Raw genomic sequence first — 20,139 nt, 5'->3', positions numbered from 1 at the left:
TTTTACTGTTTGATAAAAGCCTTAATAACGCAGGAGAACATCTGTTTCGAGCGACAAAAAAACAAACGTGTTCCGAAAGACCTTTTAAAAGGTTTTCTCGCCCCGAGTAGAGGAGCAGTTCCAAGTATGAGACGAATAACAGTGAAAAAGAGACATGAATTCGTTGTCAAATACGTTTTTATGTAAAATTATAACAGAAAAAAATTGCAATTATAGACTACCCGGCAAAATCAGTATCAAACTGATAAACTCGATAACTAAAAAAGTGAATATATATCAATAACGACATTCACATTTTTAAGTGCTCCCTACATTTGTCCGTTGAAGGCGACGTTGAAGTGCTTGTACATTGCCTGAACATTTTTACTCTGTAGGAAGATGTTTAATTAGGACATTCTACACACGAATTATACACACGTAACAAGCCTGCAAGCAAACATCTACACGGTGTGTTTTAGAGGATAGCATTTTTCGGGCATGCCTTGTTAACCATACTGAAAAGTAATTGATTGGAAAGCGGTGTATAAACCTCAGGCGAAGAAAATTATAGTTCACTAGATTTTGATGCATGAAGAAATTTACCGTGAGTTAAAATTCAAAACCCTCGGATTACAGGTGAAACTCCTGTATGGACAATTAAAGGAAACAAGACAAGAGGGCATACGCAACGCCATTGCAGATAAAAATCACACTTATTAAAGAATCAAAAGAAAGATAGTAAATTTCAAGCTCAGTAAACGGAAGAAGAAAGATAATATATTTAACTTAGAGCGAGCATGGGACGCAGAAAAATCTGAGTCTTCGACAAGAATCGATGGAGCTCATGACTTTCTCGTATCTCAGTATTATTAACAAAGGAGATACCAAACGAATTTCAATATCTACAGCTTAAAAAGTATTGCAAAGCAAAATCTTCCGATATCGTAAAGGGAAGAAATATTCATTAAGCTAAAACTAGCAAAGAAACATCCCCTATTCATACATTTAATCCACAGCACGGAAGAATTACCCAGGAAAAGATGCTGTGTTGTTCATTCTAATCTCCAATCTTCAAAGCTTCTCTCCAATCTATTTTCTTTAATGATGAACTGACGCAAATAAGCATTAGTGCTTCTGTTGTCACTTATTCAAACACATTTTAAGCAGTAAAACAACAAGGTATGCAATCAGCTATTCTTCCGCCAGTTTTAGTTTTCTATACGTTAGATACCGTCTGCTCGTGTTTTCATAATTTATTTGCTTTCACCATCAACGGACGACTTTCTGTTGCTCTTCATCCATCATGGCTGTTGAGCAGAAAGACGAAAAATGTCCTTTTTTGTATAACTCCGCTTGGCAAAAGAGTTACGTGACGGATGACACATACAAACATCTAGTTGCTATAACAAGTATCATCTCCATTGCTACCCTGCCAACCATTGTACTGAACGCAGTAATAATTTTTGCCGTGGCAGCAAAACGACAACTGCGATCCAACTCCAACGTACTCCTAGCGTGCCTTGCTAGCACGGATTTCATAACTGGCCTGGTTGTACAACCTTTGCTCGTCGCTGTAGACATTGAGCGAATCCACGGCGAAGGGCCATTTTGCGCCTTGGAAAAGGTATCCTTTGTATCTCTTATGGGAGTCTGCTCTGGTTCGTTGTTTCATCTCGTTTTAGTCTGCGTGGATCGATATATCGCCACCAAACACGCCTTGAGATACCAAGACATTGTTACAACACAACGAATAACAGTTTGCGTAATTTTAGCTTGGGGACTTACAGTGCTTATAATAGCTGACCTACTTGTCTTTGCCGTAATTGACAGTCAAATCGAAACAGAATTTTATTTTGTTTGTATGAAGGTCAACGATGCAATAGTTTATTCGATCATTTCAGTTTGCATAGTTTTTATAGTTTATGCTTACCGATATATTTACTCAGAAACAAGGCGTCAGCAAAAACGCCTTGAAACCGAACAGCTTTCTCATGAAGAAGCTAAAAGACTGAAGAAAGCCAACAAGGCAGCCTACACCGTGGCATTCATCCTGGGTGCTCTGGTATTATCCTATTTGCCTGCAATAATAAACGCTGTAGTCACGGTTTACATAGTTGACATTACTCCATCAGTTGTGAACATATTGTGGAGCTGGTCTATGACTATCATTTCGTTAAATTCTGTTTTTAACCCAATTATTTACTGCTGGCGAATTAAAAAGCTACGCCACGCTTTTCTTGAGATCTTGCATTTACGTCAGCCTGAGAACAGTCCACCAGCGAGAGAAATGCAAGCAATACCACGGCATCGTCCTCACGATCAACCAACTTCCTCTGAAGCTTTATCAGTGGCATTGACTGTAGCCAACCAAGAACCGGATTTGTTGTCATTCAGGCATCTTCGAGCCCAAGAAACTGTCGATATCCAGGAAACTGGTGAATAAGTCTTGTATGTAGTGTAATGTAATCATGTCATGTTACGGGATTACGTAACTTCTATATTCATATGCCTGAAATGAACTGAAATAACCAAATGGAGCTTTCTGCCTTAAAACGAGTTTATTTTGCGGCCCCCTTCCTGTTCGTATATCGCCATATCTCCCTTTTTGGCTGTTGTGAACGTCAGGTTGATAGCCCACACACAACTCGCAGTCTGGTAGCGTTGATACTTCTTGCCCGAGATAATTTCATATCGTATTTATTTGTGTTATTTAACGTTACCTTATTGGTCAATAACACGGTATGAGATTCACGCAAAAACGCAAATTTTGCAGAAGTGAAATTTTGACCAGACAATTTTCACACACGGCTTTGTCGAGCCAAAGAAGAGGCAAGGTGACGTGGTAGAGGACAAAAGCCATTTAATAATGTAGCACATAATATGTCATCTGAAAATAGTACTAAACTAGTAATAAAAAAGTCAAGTTACTCGATTAAAACTTGGAATATTTAGGGAACAAAATTCAAAGCCAGACATGATGTATTGAGTAATGCGAAGTGAACGCCGGATAAAGAAAGATGAATTCGCGAACCAACTTATTGTTTTATGTTAAACACAAACGTAATTACGGGAATATCAGTGAGTATTACATGCACGGAGATTTAACTATAAATGTATTTTAAAAAATCCGCTACATCTACACCCAAAACTTGTAATAAAAAAGTCAAGTTACTCGATTTAAACTTGCAATATTTAATGAACAAAATTCAAAGCCAGCATTGCAAAGTGAACGATACATATAGATGAATTCGCGAACCAAGCTATTGTTTATCGTAAACACAAACCTAATTACGGGAATATCAGTGAGTGTGCGGACACGGAAAATAAATTAAATAAATAGAGAATAATACATGGGCGCGCGGAGATATGGAATTTATCTTCGAGTGTTCACATCGATATCGAACAAGTGAGCGCAGGGAACAAGTGAGATATCGAATGTGAACACGAGAAGATAAATTCCATATCTGCAAGCGTCCATGTATTATTCTGTTTATTATATAAACAAGAATCAACCATTCCATAAACCAAAACCATGCCCTATAGTCGAGAACCCGATAAATGTATTTCATTGCTTAAAATACTCCAGTGAAAACTCGGAGCTCTACAAAGTACAGTAAAAATAAACGAAAACGTAAACGAAAGTGCAAGTTGCTATGGCAATAAAAGATTTCCTGATTTCTGATTCGCTGATATTTTTACATCGTATTTTTACATGTGAAAATATATGGATTTTCTCAGTGGTAGGAATCCTAATAAAACACTGGTGTTTATATAATAAAAATTTATTTACAAAATCCTACATCTACAACCGAATCTTGTGATAAAGAGAAAGTGGTCTGGATCATTTGATCATTAAACATTACCTTAGCGGTCAATAACGCGGAAAGAGAACAACATCTCCGAACGACAAAAAGACAAAACCAGCTGTTCCGAGAACACCTATCAAAAGGGGTTTTTTTCGCTCTTCTTGAGGAGTTGATGCAAATATTACGCGATCGGCGAATAATAGTGAGCGTTGTGGAAAAGAAACATGAATTCGTTGTCAAATACATTTTTGTTAAAATTATAACACCAAAACTTAGCTTGTAAACTACAATATTTTACCGGAAAACGTCAAACTGATAAACTAGAGAACTGAAAAAGTGAATAAATAGGAATAACGACATTCACATTTTTACGTGCTCCCTACATTTGGCCGTTGAATGCAACGCTGGAGTGCTTGAACATTTTCACACTGTAGGAAAATGTTTAATTAGGACATTGTACACACGAATTATACACACGTATCAAGTCTGCAAGTAAACATCTACCCGGTGTATTTTAATTTAAAGGATAGCCGGCATTTTTCAGTCTGGCATGCGTTGGTGAGCATACTGGCATCCGCAATGCCGTAGCAGATAAGAATTGCAGTTTCTAACGAATTAAAAGTAAGATAGTAAATTTTAAGCTCAGCAAACGGAAGAAAAAAGACGACACAATAATATTGTTGGAAGCACGAGAAGCAAAAAAATCTGACTCTTCGACAAAAATCAAGCTCATCGGTCTTCCTCGTATCTCAGTATTAATTACAAAGCTAGGACATATCAAATGAATTTCAATATCTACATCTAAAAAAAAAAAAAGATTCCAACACAAAATCTTCCGATATCGTAAACGCTGTGGAGAATATTCATTAAAGATGAAACTGGCAAAAAAAACATCCCCCATTCATACATTTAATACACAGCACGGAAGAATTACCCAGGAAAAGATGCTGTGTTGTTCATTCTAATCTCCAATCTTCAAAGCTTCTCTCCAATCTATTTTCTTTAATGATGAACTGACGCAAATTAGCATTAGTGCTTCTCTTGTAGCTTATTCAAACACATTTTAAGGAGTGAAACAAAGAGGTATGCAATCAGCTCTTCTTCCGCCAGTTTTACTTTTCTATACGTTAGCTACGGTAACCGTCTGCTCGTGTTTTCATAATCTATTTGCTTTCACCATCAACGGACGACTTTCTCTTCATCCATCATGGCTGTTGAGCAAGAAGAAGAAAAATGTCCTTTTGTTTATAACTCCGCTTGGCAGGAGAGTTACCTGACGAGTGACACGTACAAAAATCTAGTTGCTATAACAAGTATCATCTCCATTGCTACCCTTCCAATCATTGTGCTGAACGCAGTAATAATTTTTGCCGTGGCAACAAAACGACAACTGCGATCCAACTCCAACATACTCCTAGCGTGCCTTGCGAGCACGGACTTGATAACTGGCCTGGTTGTACAACCTTTGTTCATCGCTGTAAACATTGACCGAATTCACGGCGAAGGGCCATTTCGCGCCATGGAAAAGGTATCCTACGTAACTCTTATGGGAGTTTGTTCAGCCTCGTTGTTTCATCTCGTTTTAGTCTGCGTGGACCGATATATTGCTACCAAATACGCCTTGAGATACCAGGAAATCGTTACAACAAAACGAATAACAGTTTGCGTACTTTTATCGTGGGGACTTACAGTGCTTATAACAGCTTCCCTACTTGTCTTTGCTGTAATTGACAGTCAAATCGAAACAAGATTTTATTTTGTGTGCATGAAGGTTAACGATGCAATAATTTGTTTGATCACTTCAGTTTGCATAGTTTTTATAGTTTATGCTTACCGATATATTTACTCAGAAACAAGACGTCAGCAAAAACGCCTTGAAACCGAACAGCTTTCTCATGAAGAAGCTAAAAGACTGAAGAAAGCCAACAAGACAGCCTACACCCTGGCATTCATCCTTGCTGCTTTGGTATTAACCTATTTGCCAGCAATAATAATCGCTGTAGTCGCGGTTTATATAGTTGACATTACTCTATCAGTTATGAACATATTGTTCAGTTGGTCTTTGACTATCATTTCGTTAAATTCTCTTTTTAACCCAATTATTTACTGTTGGCGAATTAAGAAGCTACGCCACGCTTTTCTTGAGATCTTGCATTTACGTCAGCCTGAGAACACTCCACCAGCGATAGAAATGGAAGCAATACCACGGCATCGTCCTCGCATTATGCCAACTTCCTCTTAAGCTTTCTCAGCAGCAATGACTGTAGCCAACCAAGAACCGGTTTTGTTGTCATTCAGCCATCTTCGAGCCGAAGAAATTGTCCATGTCCAGGAAACTGGTGAATAAGTCTTCTATGTAGTGTAATGTAAATATGAAATGTACTGAAATAACCAAATTGAGCTTTCTGCTTTAAAACGAGTTTATTTTTATTAATTATTTTACTATGAATATTTTGCAGCCCCCCTCCTGTTCCTATTGTCGCTAAATCGAACTTTTTTGCTGTTGTGAACGTCAGGTTGATAGCCCCACACGACTGTCGCAGTCTGGTAGCGTCGATATTTCTGGCCCGAGACATTTTCCTGTCTATTTATGTTATTCAACGTTAACTTGTTGGTAAAGAATTACACGGTATGTGATTCACGTAATAACGCAACTTTTGCAGAAGTGAAATTTTGTCCAGTCAATTTTCACACACGGCTTTGTCGAGCCTAATTTCAGACAAGGTGACGTGGTAGAGGACATAAGCAATTTAAAAATGTCGCAGGTATGAACATTTGAAAATATTACTAAACTAGTGAATAAAAAAAGTCAAGTTACTCGATGAAAAGTTGCAATATTTAGTGAACAAAATTCAAAGCCAGACATGATGTATTGAGTTATGCAAAGTGAACGACGGTGAAACAAAGTGAAACAGTTAGTTTTGTTTTCCCGAGAGTCCTGATGTTTCCTGGACGAAGTCGAAGGAAACATCGGGACTCGAGGGAAAACAAAACTAACTTAAGTTTCCCGAGGGACCATACATTAAGTGCTTTGTTATATATTTAGACTTTCCCTTCAACAATCACAGCAAAACAAATAAACGAATAGCTGAGAGGGCAACAACTGCAGAATTGTATCCCGGTCGGGATACATTTGTATTTGATCGGGGGCACGTGACCAAGAATGAGCCAATCACAGTGCTCTTTTCTTTGAGTGAAAGTTTAGGTATATAACAACAGTGAGTATTACACGCACGGAAAATTTATATATAAATGTATTTTTAAAAAACCCTACATCTACAATCAAAACGTGTAATAAAGAAATCAAGTTACTCGATTTAAACTTGCAATATTTAACTAACAAAATTCAAAGCAAGCATTGCAAAGTGAATGATACATATAGATGAATTTCGCGAACCAACCCGGCTATTGTTTATGGTAAACACAAACCTAATTACGGAAATATCAGTGAGTGTGCGGACACGGAAAATAAATGAAATCTAAATTTATTTACAAAACCCTACATCTACAACCAAATCTTGTGAAAAAGAGAAAGTGGTCTGGGTGATTTCATAATTGAACATTATCTTAGCGGTCAATAACGCGAAAAGAGAACAACATTGCCGAGCGACCAAAAAAAAAAAAAAAAAAAAAAAAAAAGGCAAAACCAGCTGTTCCGAGCAAACCTTTCAAAACGATTTTTTTCGCTCTTCTTGAAGAGTTGATGCAAATATTACGCGAATAATAGTGAGCGTTGTGAAAAAGAGACACGAATTCGATGTAAAATACATTTTTGTTAAAATTTTAACACCAAAACTTAGCTTATAAACTTAAAAAATTTTACCGGCAAAACGTCAAACTGATAAACCAGAGAACTAAAAAAGTGAATAAATAGGAATAACGACATTCACAGTTTTACGTGCTCCCTACGTTTGGCCGTATAATGTAACGCTGGAGTGCTTGAACATTTTTATACTGTAGGCAAATGTTTAATTGGGACATTCTGCACACGAATTGTACACACGTATCAAGTCTGCCAGCAAACATCTGCACGGTGTATTTTAATTTAGAGGATAGGCAGAATTTTTCAGTCTGGCATGCCTTCGTAAGGAGAGTGGCATACGCAACGCTATTGCAGATAAGAAATCACACTTGCCAAAGAATTAAAAGTAAGATAGTAAATTTTAAGCTCTGTAAACGGAAGACGACATATTAATCTTGTTGGAAGCATGAGAAGCAGAAAAAATCTGAGTCTTCGACAAAAATCGAGCTCATGACTTCCTCGTATCTCAGTATTATTTACAAAGGACAAACCAAATGAAGTTCAATATCTACATTTAAAAAAAAGGATTGCAACCCAAAATCTTCCGATACCGTAAAGGTTGAGGAGAATATTCATTAAGCTTATTAAACTGCGGGGACTGGGGAAGGCTGTTAAACACTGACAACACGCTGTTTACAATGTTACGAAAAAATAAACAGATAACAATCGGTTGAAATATATTTGATGGCCTTACTATCACATGACAAGAAGCATCCATTGCTTTAACGCCCTTACTTCAAGAGTAACCTGTCCTAGGCTCTAAGATAGTTGGGAGAAAAAAACAAATGAAAATCCATTTATCGTGCATCCCCCGACCCAAACCCGTTATTATTTTCTTGAGTTAAGTAAGATAACTTGAAGTCAGTATGTGTTTCCTGCTCGGTTAGGCTTGGGTTCTACCTTCGCGAGGTGACGTCACCTTCGCCCGCACCCGTTCCAGGCTTCACGCGGAGAAGGAGAGCCCTTTCAGGCTTCTCGCGGTCTAATGAAGCAAGAGGGCACGCTTAGAAGTTGTCCATACTGAATCCTGTGTATATCTGTGACAAACAATCAGTTTAATTAAATTATTTATCTGTAATTTTGGTTTTTCGATAAACACTGTATGTGTGTTAGTCTGGTTCACATGAGATCACGTGATCTAGCGTCATGTCTCTTTCCGTGACTGGCAGCTCGTCACAAACTTGAGTGCTGAAAGCCAACCCTACAAAGAAAAACAAAAAACAAACAAACAAAGCAGATTGAATTGAAGAATATGTTATAAAATACTCTAAACAACGATAAATAAGACAAGTAGTCCTACCAAGTAGTCGGTAGTCCTATTTCCTTTGCGAATGTTTGGTTTTACCAACTGAGACGCCACCGTAAAAAGATTGGAGTGCTGACGCTTCAAGCGTTGGCCGTTCGTCAAAGCGAACCAAGAAATTGTTAGTTGTACATGTGTTTATATAGCAACTGGTGGAGCTACGCTATTGGTGGGAGCATGGTTTCGTGAATTATAAAAAGAAGAATAAATTAGTCGAATGAAAAACGTTCGTTGACTTCGTGGGGACTACATATGAGTGTGCCGATTTTAAGATGAATTTTTGTTCTAAAGTTTTGCGGCTTTCTGTGTTACCATGATGTAGAGAAATTCTACAGACTGCCATGTGTTTGTATAAATAGTTAGGCAGGTGGAAGTGTCGAGCGACTGGTTTGGTTTGGATTCATCTTTGTCATTTCCTTTAGTATTCCCTAAACGTTAAAAAAAAATTCACTTTCTGCAAATGGAAGGCCCATCCACAAACACTTCTCACTGCTAAAATACTCACAAAATCAGCCGTGCGGAATCCGCTGTTACCTGTTTTAAACACCCTCTGTTAATAGTTCATAACCGGATGTTTTTTAGGGAATTTTTTGATAAGTCAAAAAATTCTTCTTCCTTGTTTTTTGTTTTGGCCGTTTTTGCCACGTAAGGTGCTCTGCCTCGACTGCTAAAAAATAGTTTTACCCCGGCCTCCCTCCCCCTCTTCGGTGACGTTCCGCCTTACCTTCCTCACGCTCTTGCGACCTCCTGGCTAGGCTAGATTTTGCCTCCCATATCTTCATTCTGCTAAGGCAGTGTATGGTGTTTTGGCAGTGAGGATACAAAATTCCTGTAGCAAGAATTCTGCAGCTCATCATGACAAACATTCAAACGGAATTGGTACGCTTAAATTGTTCAGCTGACAATGCGAGTCTTCCGAAAGAGATACGTTCCCGCCGTTATGAGCAGAAAAAAAAAAACGAACAAGGACAAAACGTTAACTTTGTTAGGGCCTGTTTACAAGGAGGGTGGGTAACCCTAGTGCTAGGGTTCGGGCCCTAACAAGCGGGTTAAAGATAGCCTGGGTTTACAAGCAAAATGTCACAGGTAGGGTTAGCCTATCACTTGGATCAACTATACTACAAAGTACGGGAAAATTGTACAAAATTGAAAAATTGGCCTGTAGACCGTTTACCACATTTTCGGTTTCTGTGAGTGAAGGAAGATGAAAATGGTAGTATTGAAAGCCAGGTCGTACTCGTTTCATCATTTTGACCGCTCTTTTCAACTATCAAAGAGTCTGGAAACAAGTAAAAAGTTGTCCCGGGTAGGCGAGTTATCCCTGGCGAAGCGTTTACAAGGCAGCTAGAGTTAGTACGCTGGCACCTGGGTAACTCTATCCACCTTGTAAACACGTCGCGTAAAAAAAAGATGGGAATGTGCGAGTGCTAGGGTAACCCTAGCGCAAGTGGTTATCCTCCCTCCTTGTAAACAGGCCCACGGACACAAAGAACTAAAAATGTTGAAAACTTTGCGCCGCAACCCACCAACTAAAAGTGGTTTTTTTCACATTTCGCGATGCACTTCATGATGTAATTGTCGTAGTAGCCCTAAAAAAAAAGAAATTTAGGTTAACAACTGGAAAACGTCGTCAAGGCGTAAGCTGTGGCAATAAAGGTTTAAATATGACTTTTAATTTGGCAAACCATGTGTTCATTACTGAACAATGAACGTTTTAAAACTCTAGAGACTTCTCTTGTTGGTGATTTAAGAGTGACGATTAAACCTGTTTAGTAAACCGAAGTGCGTCTCGTTTTTTCTCAAGCCGCCTTTTGTTGTTTGGAAACCGGATGTAACACTCTTTCTTTTCTTAGATACATCACATGTAAAATACTCGATCAACAAACAATTCCCGTAGTTTTGCGTTGCTGCAAACGTGTCAAGGGAGTAGCACTGTCTCTCAGAGCTAAAGCTTACCTTTCCTCGACCAAGGCGAAGACCACTCTATCAAAAAAATAAAGGTACTTTAAAAACAATTATAAACATTGTGTGGGGGGTTACAGATGACGCCTTATTACACAGGCCGTGGTTTAAGAATGACACAGTCCGCTAGTTATCACACAGAATCACTTCAGATTAATGGTAAGCTGTTTGGTGTGCAGTTAGGGAAGTGGTCAAAACTACTATACTCGAACAGGACCCACCAAAACACAAAATAGATGGTGGTCTCTGCCTGCACCCCCTCCCCTTCCTCAACTTCAAAAGATGGTCTTTATTGCATAGCCACCCGGCTACCGGCAGTAAAAAAATGACAGTGAAATTAAAACCTCATTTTTCTTGTTTATCTAGCAATGCTGACTCTTGCTAGCTAAATTTTTCTGTGTCAACTCAAATTTTAAAGCCAATAAAATTTTGTTGGTAATGTTCATGAGATTGGTGGTGTCTTCGATAACCCCCCTACCCCAGACAAGGTGAGTCCTCTTCGAACAAACTTGTTATGACCAGTTTCCTTATAAGATTTTAATGGTTAATCATCTTTAAATCTCAACTTTTTTATATCATTTTGCATAGATTCATTACACCTGCCCCCACCTCTTCTCCTTTATCAATTGTAATGTTTAAAATGATAAACAAATTCTCAGTCATTTTTGAGACTGCGGATTTGCGCTTTTCAGAGCTACGATGGCGTACATCGAAGAAATAGAATAAAAAGAGGACAGAGACGAACGAAAAACATAGTCTTTAGGTAAATTACACCTTAGACCCTTCAGTTTCTAAAGACGCCACAACGAAGGAACTATCACTTCATAAAACCACGAGGCCATGTTCTAATTGGTTATTCACCGGTGTTCTAAATATAAAAAGATGTGGGCAAAGGTTAACTCATAAAGGTCAAAAAAAGACCTTACGAACACACGACCACGACAGCAACGAGAACGTCAAAAAACAAGAGGTTAAATGAGCACAACAACAGCTCTGCACGTACGTTTAGAATCAGTGCATTTCTTTAACATCCACTGCAAAATAACGACGAGGAACCAAATTAAAAGGTTTAAGCAGAACGTGGGCAAAATACTTTGAATTTCTCTTTCTCTTTCTCGCCTTGAACGCCCTTACTAAATGATGTTCCTGGCAATTCGTTCACATTGTACAAGTTGAACGTGAATGATCACAAAGTAGATCAGAGAACGTGAATATATTTTCCCGTTCCTACGCGGTTGCATACACACTATTTTCCACTCACGGCTTTAAATGTCCAGCGAAAGATCAGACAAGGCGACGTGGTAGAGGAAATTAGCAATTTAAAAACCTGGCACGAATGTACATCTGAAAATATTACAAAAATGGCAATAAAAATTTGCAATATTTAGCGACCACAGTTCAAAGCCAAAACATCTTCAACCAAACTGAACTTCTGAAAAAGAGAACAGCTTTCTCATGAAGAAGCTAAAAGACTAAAGAAAGCCAACAAGGCAGCCTACACCCTGGCATCCATCCTGGGCGCTCTGATATTATCGTATTTGCCAGCAACCATAAACACTGCAGTTTATCTAACTGCCATGTAAGTGACTATTGTAATAACCAATGCGGCTAGAAACAAAAGCATAGACTAACGTCTCCGTAGTTTTGCGTTTACGTCAAACGGCAAACGTGAGATTCGCGTTTATGTTTTCGTGAAAAAAGTGCAAAATAGTGAAAAATAATTCTGACCTGATGCTCCATTCAAAGTATGCATTACCAAATAAAAGCGAAATCTTTGGTCTTGCTTGGTCTTCAGTTGGCTTTACAAATGAGGCACTTGGTCGTAACGGACCTATACTACTCTGTAGATCGCCTTTTTAGCTTTGATTGACTGCAGATTTTTTGCATTCAGCAAAGGTTGCCTCGATGGTTTATTCGCTTCTTTGGCAATCGTTTTGTGACAAAAAAGTGAAAAGATCTCAGGGCGATGTTTCCTAAAGGAATTGAGGGTACCAGTCTGAGCCAAAGGAAAAAAAATCTATCTAAAATGCACTATAGGTTGCTTTACTCTTCTGAGACCAATTTTGGTTGCGTTAAATCTTTCAATGAAGATTCAATGAACATGCAATTGCAATCAAATGGACTGACCTCTGTAAAACCGAGTCCTGGAACAATGATAAGATCCAATCCCCCGGACGAGATTGCTTCCTCTCTTTCATCATCCTCTGAACATGAATGGATGAAAGAATGATAACAAGCTTTATTGATAAGCTAACTACGCTAAAACTAGTGATTTACAGAAGCATCCTCTAAGACTAAAACCATTAATAAAAATAATAATGTACATGACAAAAATTTAAAAAAATACAGGTACACCAAGAAGGAAAAATAATACCATGACAAACAGGGTTTGTAAATATATCATACGGGTATATATCATTATTATATGACATTCCTTGCTCAACACTAAATGCTGTAGATGAGCGTAGAGTGTTACATTGGATGTATTTGGCATTATGCAGTTCCAGAAAATATCCATACTCCCCGCACGGAAGGTTTTTTGTGTTGCACCCTCCCTTCCCCAAGGAAATTCAGTTTAGCTTCATACATTGCTTCGAAATTTTGGCTTTTAAGCCCCCCTCCCACTAGGAATTTCCGGTGACCTTCCATGGGGTGGGTATGGATTTTTTTTTGGAACTGCACTGGTTGCAAAAATACCCCTCACTGCCCATGTGGCATTGTAGGATCACTTCACTGAAAAATGTATGGGCACAGAAAATTTGCTCTTGCTAACAGTACCATCTGCTTGAGGAATTCAACAAATTCGAGTATTTAACATTATTACCCATAACATAAACATGGAAACTAGATTCTGACATAATGATAAATGTTAATGCCAAATTGCAGACAAGATTATTTTGGAGAAATCTGGATTCTTAGGCCCAATTCTTCACTTACACCCTTTTTCCAGGAAGCCCTTCCGTTGCATTGTGGTATAATTATCGAGAAAAGGCCATTTGGGGAAATTAATATCCTCCCCATGAGCATTGCTTGTGCATAAACAAGGATGGTGCCTCCTTATCCTGAGGTATTTTTGCGTCATTTATGACTATGTGGGAAAAGCAGATCTAATAACTATTGACAAGGACTATTGGAATCCAAAACGAAAGTTGGGGTTGGTACACACATTTTTTCAGAGACAATCACAGGCGGCGCAAGCGCGAAAGAAGAGGAATAAATGGCACGTACGTGAACGTGACTCTTGCCTTCGAGCGGTGTTGTGTTACAAAGATTCGATTTACAAGGGTTTGCATGGGAACTTTACGGGTTTGATTTAAATACCTAAAATTTAATGTTCAAACCCGTCAAGTTCCCATACAAACCTTTGTAAATCGAATCTTTGTAACACAACACCGCTCGAAGGCAAGAGTCACGTTCGCGTACACGTCATTTATTCCTCTTATTTCGTGCTTGGGCCGCCTGTGCATAAAGCGACCGCATTATACCCCACTGATTTTTTAGCCTCCAGTCCTACCTCCCTTCCCCCCCCCCCCCCCACTTCCCCCCGCAAGATTTAGATAACTGTAATTAATGTTTTGGGATCAGGTACCCTTCCCCCACCTCACCCTCTTTTCTTCGCTAGAAAAGGCTCTATTTTTTGCAGGAATGCCAGTGTTTGATCAGAGAAAGCCCAAGCTTAGTAGAATCTGATACAGCAGCGTACTGGGACCTAATGTTGATTTATGAACTTGTATGAGAAATTCACTTCAGTTCTCAAAATATTAAAATACAGCCATGTTGTCAATCTTCCCATGCATTTGCTGAAAAACGAAGTACCTGCATTTAGCAACTACCATAATTTTGGAAGGATTTCTGAAATAAAATATCACCAGTGCGTCCACGCCGAATATCACCGAGGTAGTACAAGCTGGGTTTTTTGTTTTTCACTTTTACATGAAATTTTAGGTGTGAAAACCCTTTTCTCTAGCTTTCTTTGTACCCTGCCAAATTTGCTGTAGTAATGCATCAGTCAATACCAACAGAGCCCATCCCCACCCCCCCCCCCCCCCCCCGGGCCGACCCCCGGGAATTAGGATTTTTTGAAAATAAACTGGCAAATGCCCCACTGCCGGGTGGGGTAAAATCTAAGCTAATTCAGACCAAATTAAGTCCTAGCTGGGTCTTGTTTCCCGTTGATTTGTGCCAAAATAGGTCATTTTACAGCTCTAGCGTCCCATTTTATGTCCTATCTAGACGTATCTAATAAGAAACTTACTGTATTTGCCAATGAATTTGTCATTAAGGAAGCGACAATGCTGTAGAGTGAAAAAAGTGAGATGGTCAAATGCCCTGGGGTAATTGGGTGAAAGGCTAATGCCTGACCCCAGGGATGGACAGTGTGGGAAAATGCCCCACTATTGCCTGGGGGGGATGGGCACAGCTGGAATTGACTGATGCATAATTGGAACAGTTTTAATTTTTTAAAATTTTTTATTACAAATTATTTGGAGTCTTAAGCTTAGCTTTGGAAGACAGAAAAAGAAAATTAATGTTCTGTCCACCGTGGCCAAGCTCAAAAGAACTCGTGAACACCAGATCACCATGCCTTGACTGAGTGAAACCTGGAGATCTGGGGTAGGTGACCGACAAAAAAAAGACAGAAAAAGAAAAACAATAGACCCTTCTCCAAAATGGCAGCTGAAAATTCAAATAGGTTAAAATTAAACACAAATACCAGCACTAGAAAGAGCACTTTTACTTTAGTAACCCTGCAAAGTTTCAGCATATCAGGTGTAATATCAGCTAAGAAAATAGAAGTTGAAAAATGAAAAATTTACAGACATTTGTAAGACTGGGGGAATGACGTATACCCCCAGTCATACGAACGTCTGTAAATTTGTAAAATTTCATCTTACATTTCCTATGCTGATATAACACCTAATAATGCTGAAACTTTGCAAGCTTACTAAAGTAAAGTACATGCTCTTTCCAGTGCTGCTATCAGTTTTTCATTTAGTTCAATTTTAACTCATTCAAATCTGTTGCCGCCATTTTGGGGAAGGGTCTACTGGTATTACTAGAAGCACTGCATCAAACATGCAACAGTTTCTTAATAATATTCCACAAAGGTTTAAATTATGGAACATTTTGGCCATTTTTTTCAAATGGAAGCTGAATTATTTCTGAAAAATGTACGGTTACCCCTAACTTTTCCTTTCGGATTGCAATTACAACACTTGCTGAGATCTGCATTTTCCGAATAGTCCTAATAAAACTGTGCGTAAATACCTTTATATTGCTTAGGTACCATTCGTAAAGGAAACCTCAACTGTTGAAATAAGTTAACATTAAATTGTTGAAACTAAAATTTTATTGTACATTTTGTTGGAAAACATGGAAATAATATTTCTATGTTGGACAAAACAGGATTTGATTATTTATCACTCATTTTCGCTTTTAAATTTCCCTGGCGCCGCCATGGTAGATTTCACGATGCAATACGGTTGTTCGATATTTTTTCACACAAACAAACTTCCATTCACTGACAATAGCGGCAACCATATCATGTCATAAAATCCAAAATGGTGGCACGCAGGAAATTTAAAAGCAAGCACAGATGATAGTCACATCTAATTTTTAGCACACTTGAATGAGTGTTATTTGAAGGGGGGAACGGAATAAGACCCTAAGTGACTTTTGATGTAAGTTCAAATTCTCCTTTTGTTTCACATGCGAATACAAGACAACTATGAAGGAGAATCTAGCAATTTATTAGAAGTCACTTAGGGCTTTGTTTCAGGCACCCCTTCATTTCTACTTTTCAAACTAAAATTTACAATTTAGACATTTCCAACAATTTAACGTCAAAGTTTGATGTCAGAGTGGAGGTTCCCTTTAAGAAACCCATATTTCTTGAAACCTGGGATGTGAAGAACAAAAGTGCAGTAGCAAAAGAAGGCACCATCCTTAACACTTTTAACCCCTAATATCATAGAACAAATTCTCCTACCTTGTCCCCATACTTTTCTTATGAAAGTACTAGGGAGAAGTTATTAAAATATCAAGAAAATTAACCCTGGGTGATCATATCCCTTATTCTCATGACCTCAGAGGTTGAATAAGCTTTGATATTACAAGGAGAAATTTGATGCTGATCACTGTTAGGGCTTAAAGTGTTAATGGTGCAATAACTAAACAATCACCAGCAGGTTGATGTATATTCCAGGAAGTAACTGGTAATGACAACATGTCCTCCATGGAGTGCAGTTTGACCATGTCCATATTTGGGCCAATATAGCGAGGAATAAAGCAATCTCTAAAAATAAATTAACCCATCAAAAACGTTTTTATTAAAAAAGAAGTTAAACCAGTAGACTTAACCCAGTGCTGTCTATTGTGAAAATATTTCAAACGACGGCTACATATTAAATTTACTTACTTCTTAACTCTTCATTAATAGATAGTAAGTTAGTAATTGGTTGTATAAAAACTCTTATTGCATTATATTGTAAGTTAGTATCATGTAATAAAAGTAAGTACATGTAAGTAAGTAAGTACGTACCGTAATGATTCGATTTAGCACCCTCCTTCCAATAAGCGCCCCCTTCCAAATCCCCCTTCGAATGTGTTTTTGTTAATAAGCGCCCCTATTCTAAAAAGCGCCCCCTATTCTAATATTATTACAGCGCCTTCAGAGTATGTATCAAACGTGGTGTATCTTCCTTTAATAGCTGACATACGTAATAATGTATTACAAAAACTCATGAACGATTTATTACTGTTTCAGTTTCTGTTGTTAGTTACCGTAGATAAACTCATAAACATTCACCGTAACGTACATGTGTATTTGTTACTGCTAAAATGACCAATTTGTTACTGTTACGGTTTCTGTCAGTTATTGTTAGTTATTTTAATATTTATTAAAGTGTTGTTTTGAACATTAGGTTGTTTCTCAAAAAATTAAATAAACGCCCTGTCTCGAATAAGTGCCCTCCCTTGGGGTACCAAAAGTAAATAAGCGCCCCGGGTGCTAAATTGAATCATTACAGTAAGTAAGTAAGTAAGTAAGTAAAAACAATAAAAAAATAAATAAATAAAAAAATAACTTACTTCTTTGCCTGGAATATATCCTGTAAAAATGAAGGGATATAGAAAAAGAATACACAAGTCAATCAATCAATCAATCAATCAATCATCTTTACTTAAACATGTACAGTCAAGTTTCTTCCATTGTCAAATTGAAGGTTGTAAGTTAGTTGAAAGAAAATAAGAAATGTTTAAGAATGAAAATGGATACAAATGATACCACTGTAAGAAAAGGACTCAGGGGGTTGGGAACATACTGTACAACTGTAGATAAAAAAGCAGGTTGTAAACTAAGAGGGAAGGGAGGGGGAAAATAGCATTTGTTGGTGAGTAGAAAAGAGATCAGAATATTTCAAATGTTTGGAATACAATTTCCAGAATACTTGGAATGGAAAAAAAGTCCAGACATGACAGGGAAGGCCATGGAAGTACCAGGAGTATTTGCTGTATTGAAACGCTTGCTGAGAGATGTTTTGGTCAATAATTTACTTTGTAGCTGTTTAAATGTAAAACTGAGACTGATTTAGCCTGCAACAGGATGGCACTGAGGTCTAAGGGAGGTGGGATAGAGAGGAAGGGGACCAGGATTTTGAAAGTGGCAAGTACTTGAAGAAATTAAAAAAAACTGTACATACAACATTAGAAAAGGCTCAACTTAAAAAACCACAGAGGACGGGGTAAAAGCAGGAGCAAATGGTAGATGACTTGAGAAGCACAAAGAAGAAAAAGGTGCCAAGATGCAGAAATCACATGAAGGTGTGAGAAGAAGGAGTAAAAGGTACGGGAAGCAGGAAGTTCAGGCCCCCTGATTCCCCTCCTACCTTCCAAAGCAAGAAATTAGATCTTTATCTCATGAAATCATGAACCTTCATCATAGAGCCTTATCACTTGGTGACCATGTTGAGTCTTGGGGGAATAAAAAGCTTTGTTTTTGCCGCACGGCAAGCCTTGGCCAGACGCGAATTCAGTGCGAGGCTTCCCATGCAAAAACAAAGCTTTTTATTCTCCTGTGACTCAACATGGCCGCCGTGTGATAATTAAAGGTCTATTGTCATCATCTTTCGTCATCTTTCAGACTTACCATCAAAATTCCTTCAGTTTGAACTTCAGAGGGCATGCTGAGATACACTGAAATTCTCTTGCTTGACTTGTATTCTTCCATTCCAAGGAGCTTCAAAATAGAAGAATTAAAAATAAATAAAAATAAAACTGAAACACAATTAAATTCTGTCTTCAGATGTACATGCCAGACTCTATGGCCATTTGTTGAGAGGGGGGGGGGGAGGGAGGGGAGGTGGAGTGGAGGTCACCTCTCGGAACTTTGCCACTATTGCATGGTACAGATTTATTTATAAACGTTTTTGGCTATAGATAGCCATAATCGAAATGACTGACAACTTGAAAACATTGGGTTGAACTCCAATTATTTTTAATTAATGTTCATAACCTATACTTCACAGATGATGCTAAATCACCTCCCGGGAATCACTCCGATTTCTCATGAGAAAATGGCAAAACCCATACCTATACCAAATCAAAATGGAACTCTCTAGCCATGTACCAGAATTCTGTTTAAAATATGGTCAAGATCTTTAGTGCTTGCATGAACATAAACTTTGGAGCAATACCCATAGACGATTTTTTCACGACTCCGCTAATCACATAAACATTCAACTGTGTTAGTGCAGTCCACAGTCAATCAAAACAAGAGCCATCAACAGGCCAGAGAAAGCGTTGAATAAAATGCACGACCTTTTGTATTAAATATCAACAACAACAACAACTATTTATTGAGGTATTTCCATATCTATTCTTGGCATCACCTAAGTTAGTTATTCAAATGTATAAGATTACAAGTTTTAGTACAATCAAATGCGCCGATCAAATCGAAACTTCAACATCCCCCCCCCCCCCCCCCCCCCGGGCAAACCCCGGGCATTTGACTTTTTTCTGTGCCCGGGAGTGGGGAATTTGACGGGTAAGGCCTTCCCGGGGATGGGGAATTTGACCTTGCCTGGGTGGGGTGAGGAAAATTGAACCGGAAGCGTCGGGTTTCAAATCGCTTTTTTTATTTGGGGGGGGGGGGGGGGCGCCGAAGTCGCTAACAGCTCTAAACACGTGTTTGGACGAGATGGAAGAGTTTAAAGGAAGAGATACAGCATTACAAAATTGGTTACAAAAAAAGGTCTTTAAAAGTGAGAGTGCTTAAATATTAATTATTT

At 38.4% G+C, this 20,139-nt stretch overlaps 2 protein-coding genes across 3 annotated transcripts in view; one reads left to right on the top strand and one right to left on the bottom strand.

Annotated features, from left to right (window-relative positions):
• Positions 1 to 1,282: 1,282 nt before the first annotated feature.
• On the top strand, positions 1,283 to 2,422 carry LOC146457606 (trace amine-associated receptor 8b-like). Its single transcript, XM_085091705.1, has one exon. The coding sequence runs from the start codon at positions 1,283 to 1,285 to the stop codon at positions 2,420 to 2,422; it is 1,140 nt and encodes a 379-aa protein (XP_084947831.1).
• A 6,197-nt stretch (positions 2,423 to 8,619) lies between these two features.
• Positions 8,620 to 20,139, bottom strand: part of LOC146457605 (5-formyltetrahydrofolate cyclo-ligase-like) — a 12,681-nt gene continuing 1,161 nt past the window's right edge. Inside the window, exons 2-8 of one of the 2 annotated variants that reach the window (XM_085091725.1) lie at positions 18,999 to 19,088; positions 17,942 to 17,961; positions 17,035 to 17,147; positions 12,980 to 13,056; positions 10,847 to 10,873; positions 10,417 to 10,479; positions 8,620 to 8,788 (exon numbers count right to left, since the gene is read on the bottom strand). In XM_085091725.1, the coding sequence (XP_084947851.1) occupies positions 10,420 to 10,479; positions 10,847 to 10,873; positions 12,980 to 13,056; positions 17,035 to 17,147; positions 17,942 to 17,961; positions 18,999 to 19,088 (387 nt within the window). In that variant the 3' untranslated portion in view covers positions 8,620 to 8,788; positions 10,417 to 10,419. The remainder of the gene's footprint in view (positions 8,789 to 10,416; positions 10,480 to 10,846; positions 10,874 to 12,979; positions 13,057 to 17,034; positions 17,148 to 17,941; positions 17,962 to 18,998; positions 19,089 to 20,139) is intronic. The other variant, XM_085091726.1, reaches the window with a different exon arrangement.

This window comes from Pavona decussata, unplaced genomic scaffold, assembly GCF_977016875.1.
Source record: "Pavona decussata unplaced genomic scaffold, jaPavDecu1.1 SCAFFOLD_238, whole genome shotgun sequence".
NCBI classification, from domain to species: domain Eukaryota; kingdom Metazoa; phylum Cnidaria; class Anthozoa; order Scleractinia; family Agariciidae; genus Pavona; species Pavona decussata.
This window is presented reverse-complemented; position numbering and strand designations above follow the sequence as displayed.